At 47.6% G+C, this 4,669-nt stretch overlaps 1 protein-coding gene across 1 annotated transcript; it reads left to right on the top strand.

The window, feature by feature from the left end:
* Window positions 1–578: 578 nt before the first annotated feature.
* On the top strand, window positions 579–4,113 carry LOC101171606 (transmembrane protein 121-like). The gene is given in 3 exon segments (XM_011484726.3): window positions 579–1,381; window positions 1,618–2,677; window positions 2,679–4,113. Coding segments are annotated over 2 exon segments (924 nt in total). The 5' UTR covers window positions 579–1,381; window positions 1,618–1,813; the 3' UTR covers window positions 2,739–4,113.
* The last annotated feature ends 556 nt before the right edge of the window (window positions 4,114–4,669 follow it).

Raw genomic sequence — 4,669 nt, 5'->3', positions numbered from 1 at the left:
TGGTCGTTACACCCCTACCAACAGGGACGTAATTATAACTAAGAGACCACCGCACGCTTTGAAAACAGATCAAACAATGATGGGAGTGGGACTCGTACTCATCGGTCCGCCGCTTCGTCCTGTTTTCTAATCCTCCACATCTGTACTTTCCAATCTTCTCTAACCTCCTTCACTTTTGGTGTCTGGCCCCATCTCAGTGTCCTGATTCACTGCTCTGTTGGTCGATCAATAGAAAGGCTCTCTGTCAGAAAGACCCCCCCCCCCCATGACTCCACACACTGCAGACACACAGTCTTCTGGGACTCCTACATGCTCAGACCAGATCACTGATCCTCTCTGCTCAGCATCACATCTGCATCTCCAACTCCAGCGAAAAGACCTGCCCCCCTGTAAAAGAACAAGGACACCGGGGGGGGGGGGTCTTTGACACTGAAAATATCATGTCTGTTATAAGCACAGAAAGAGAAACAGGATGAGGGAGAGAAGTTATGCATTCAGCTGAGCTGCAACCCCCCCCCCCTTTTCAGTTTTCCTCCCTCCCTCCACCCCCCGTGAAAAAGGCTCCCTCCTCCTCGCTGCCTCTTTTCTCTCCGTCTCTCTGCAGCTGAGCTCAACTCCACACAGCAAGTGCCTTTACTTGAACAGAAGAGGGAGAAGCGGTAGGAGCGCCTGAACGCACCAGAGGAGCGTCCCTGCACTTCACAGGGAGGGCAGAGGAGCGCACGGACAGACGGGAAGCAGAGTTGGAGCATCACGGCTCTGGCAGAGCGAGCCGGCTGAGTGGAGACCGGGGGAATCCGCTGGCACTGTTGATCGCGGCGTCTCTGCGTGGAAGAACAGGAGATGGAAGACGGCAGAGCAGACAGGATATGCCAAGGGGGGAGCATTTAACAGAGACAGCTGAAAGCTGAGCTCCTCTGAAAAACCAACACTGCTCTTCTTCTTCTGCTGAGATGCACAGAAAAGAAAAAAAAAACGTTTTGTTTTTCAGTCAGGAAAAGGAAAAACCGGCTTTCAGTCCAGCTTTTAGCTGAATCTTTTTAAACTAACTTTTCTCCTTGGAGTTGGGCCTCTAAACCCTTTAAGCACAACTTAAAGCAACCTCTTGATTGAAGAAACTGAGTTTTGCTGGCGACAATGAGGATGCCTCCGTCAGTATGACCAGGATTACCACGACCATCTTCTGGGATTCCTCTTTTGCTTCATAGAGAAAACGATCTTTTCGGCGATTGGATGCTTTACTTCTGCAGGGGCACGGCAAAAAATCCCTCTTTCCTTTCTCCTCCTGTGGATTACACATGGATCTCATGATCTCCCTCCACAGCCTCGTGGACAAACACTCGATGTCAGGCATTGGGCTCAAGTACAAACAGGGACACAAGTGAGTATCTGCTGGATTTCTATCGCTGAGGTTGATCTTGTACAGAGAAACGGGCTTGTCAGAGTGAGTGTGCAGCAAAAACTCAGCCATCAGCAACAAACTGCAGTTGTTGTGTTGGAGGGAAGATGATTGACGTGTAGATTAAGGGCAGATCCTGCTGTATTATTTTGGCGTGTATACAGATCATTTACCAATGAACATCCATAACTAAATAAGCGGTACTGTCTGCCTGGCAGGTGACTTGGGCACAGACCAGGATTGATTGATCTGAGTGAATTCAATTAATGCCTCCTGGATTCCTGCCAGACACAGAAGCCATGGAGGGGAACGCCACCATCTAGCATCTGATCTGCCTCCTCGCTGGATAAACGGAAGAATTTCTGCTTCCCAGGATCAACCACACTCCTCCTCCCCCCTTCCTCACGGGCAAGGATGGTACCCCCACCCCCCACTAACAAGCCCCATGTGTGCCTATCTACTATCCTCATCATGAGCAGCATGGCACTGATTGACGCCTACCTGGTTGAGCAGAACCACGGACCACGAAAGATTGGGATCTGCATCATGGTGATGGTGGGTGACATCTGCTTCCTGATTGTTTTGCGCTACGTGGCAGTGTGGGTGGGCGCTGAGGTGCGCACGGCCAAGCGAGGCTACGCCATGATCCTCTGGTTCCTTTACATCTTCGTGTTGGAGATCAAGGTCTACTTTGTGTATCAGAACTACAAAGCGGACCGGAAGAGCTTGGACGCTCTTGCGAGGAAAGCGTTGACGTTGCTGCTGTCTGTTTGCATCCCGGTGTTGTTCATCGTCCTGGTGGCCATCGACCACATGGAATATGTCCGGGCTTTCAAGAAGCGTGAAGAGATCCGCAATCGTCTCTTCTGGGTGGTGGTGGACTTGCTGGACGTACTGGACATCCAGGCAAACTTGTGGGAGCCTCAGAAGAAGGGCTTGCCTCTTTGGGCTGAGGGCCTGATGTTCTTCTACTGCTACATCCTTCTTCTGGTCCTGCCTTGCGTGTCACTGAGTGAGATCAGCATGCAGGGCATCAACATCGTGCCCCACAAGATGCTGCTGTACCCCATCCTCAGCCTGGTGACCATAAACATCATCACACTCTTCATCCGCGGGGGGAACATGATTTTGTACAGGGACGCCAGGGTATCTGGGATCCTGATAGGGAAGAACATTCTGGCCATCATAATAAAGACCTGCAGCTTCGTGCAGTACAGGAGACAGTTGCAGAATGCACCGCCCGCTTTCGGCGTGGAGCTGCAGAAGAACTCTGTGGCTAGGCCCGCCCCCACCCCTCCCCAAGTTGTCACGCAGGAGCAGACGCCTCTCCCCGAAGTGACAACCTGTGAACACACATGACATAACAGTGGTGGGGGTGGGGGGACCCTAGAACTGAAAACATGACCCTCAGGATGCGGCGCTCCGCACCTTTTGGGTGGTGTGAACGCTCAGGAAATCATGAAAGGTGAAGCGGCATACGGGACGCCGTGGCGAGGATCACGCTGTGGCGTCAGAGCCGTCATGGTGCAAAATCAAGTGTGACTTTGTAAACATTTCTCCTAGTAAATCGTATTTACTGTGTATTTTTTCTAACTGTACAAATTTAAAAAGGCAACTATGAAAGTAGAGGATATATTTTTTACCTGTGTGTGATGCATTCCCATCTTAAGTGTAGGGTCTCTGTCCTGTGCTGTGTTTATCTGTTGCTCGGTTCTTCTCTGTTATTGAGGGCTTAAACTTTTAAATGGAACAGCTGATGGAACGATCAGAGTGATGGGAGTGAAAAGAAGTCAAACTCTGTGTTGAAAGAAGTGTTTTTTTCTATGTGATTCTTTGATAAAGTACTGTGGACAAGACAAAGGCTTTCCCGCTTTTTCATTGGCTTTTAGTGGGTTCATCAAAGGAGAAATCCAGACATGAATCAGATTTTATTTCAATTAAACTTCACAGAAAATCTCCTAATTATTTGAGTTATTGTCTCCCGGCAGAGACTTTACTTACTTGATGAAGAAGTGCCTTTACAAGGTCATTTATGGATGGCTTCAAATGTCTTTGCTGCCGATTCTGATCGGATGAAAACATTCAAAATAAATGCAGAAGACAAACAGTTTAATTACAGCAAAGGCTGAGTGTGGTGCTGTTCCTGTAGGATTTCATAAGAAGCAAATCTGCAGAAGGACAAACGGCTCTGTATATGAAAACCTGCTCCATGTCCTCTGTAGATGCGGAACTGCAGTCTGTGCTGATGTTTACACACTGGCTGTGGGGATTCTCAGACCAAAGTGGTTCAGAGATGTGAATCTGTGCAAAAACACGTCGTTTTTCTTCTTAAAAAATGATTCTTTCTTCCCAAAACCTGTTTCTCTTCATCAGCATCAGTCAAGGCTGGACTTTTTTCCTTATTGCTGATGGTTTTTTTCATAGTCAACAGATACATAAAAACAACCTTATGCTTTAGTCCCAACTGTTGGGCTCCTTGCCACTGTTAGAAATGAGGAAATTAGTTTGTATGGACATCATTTGGGCACTTACATATCACGTGCACATGTCGTGCATGCAGCATTTGTGCGCGGTCAGTAAGGAGCCAGTTCTTTGACCTTACTATCAACTATAATGTGGCGTAAGGACGCCGTACGACAGCATTATCCAAACATTATGTGTGTGTTGCTTCTATTTGTTACAAATGCTTCACAATAAACTTAGCACAGACAGGACAATGGTACGTTCCATTTTCATGATGTTGCTTCAAGAGAACTGCAAGACACACCTGTTTGCAATGACCGGTTGCCCACAGCATGCCTGTAGAAAAAATATCCTTGAAAATGTTCTCTCTACGGATTCACTGAGCGGACTAAGACCTTGAGACGACCTTCATGCCCTGCTCAGATGTTTTGGCCGCAGACGGCATGTATCCACAGTTGTCCATTCTGACAAATGAAAATCCAAAGTAAGGTCTTCCTTCAATCCCATCATTTGACCAGTGCAAATGTTAAATCACTACCATTGGTGGAAGTTCATCTCGCTGTTTTATTTTAATGTTGACCTCATGATGGCTATTCCCCGCATTTAGTTATCTGACACTGAATTTCTGTGTTTTTCCAGATTTACTTCCTGTCCCAAAAATTAGACGTTGCAGCTGATTAACAATCATCGTTCCCCTCACTCCAAGTAGAGTTCTTCAAAGAACCATTTTTCTTGCAGTTTTTATTGTTTGCAGCACCGGCTTTCCTGCTGGGAGCACATTTCCTCTCAATCAGCAAGGTGCAGGAG

Source organism: Oryzias latipes, chromosome 15, assembly GCF_002234675.1.
Source record: "Oryzias latipes chromosome 15, ASM223467v1".
NCBI lineage: Eukaryota > Metazoa > Chordata > Actinopteri > Beloniformes > Adrianichthyidae > Oryzias > Oryzias latipes.
The sequence above is the reverse complement of the archived record's forward strand: the minus strand, read 5'-3'. Positions and strand labels throughout refer to the sequence as shown.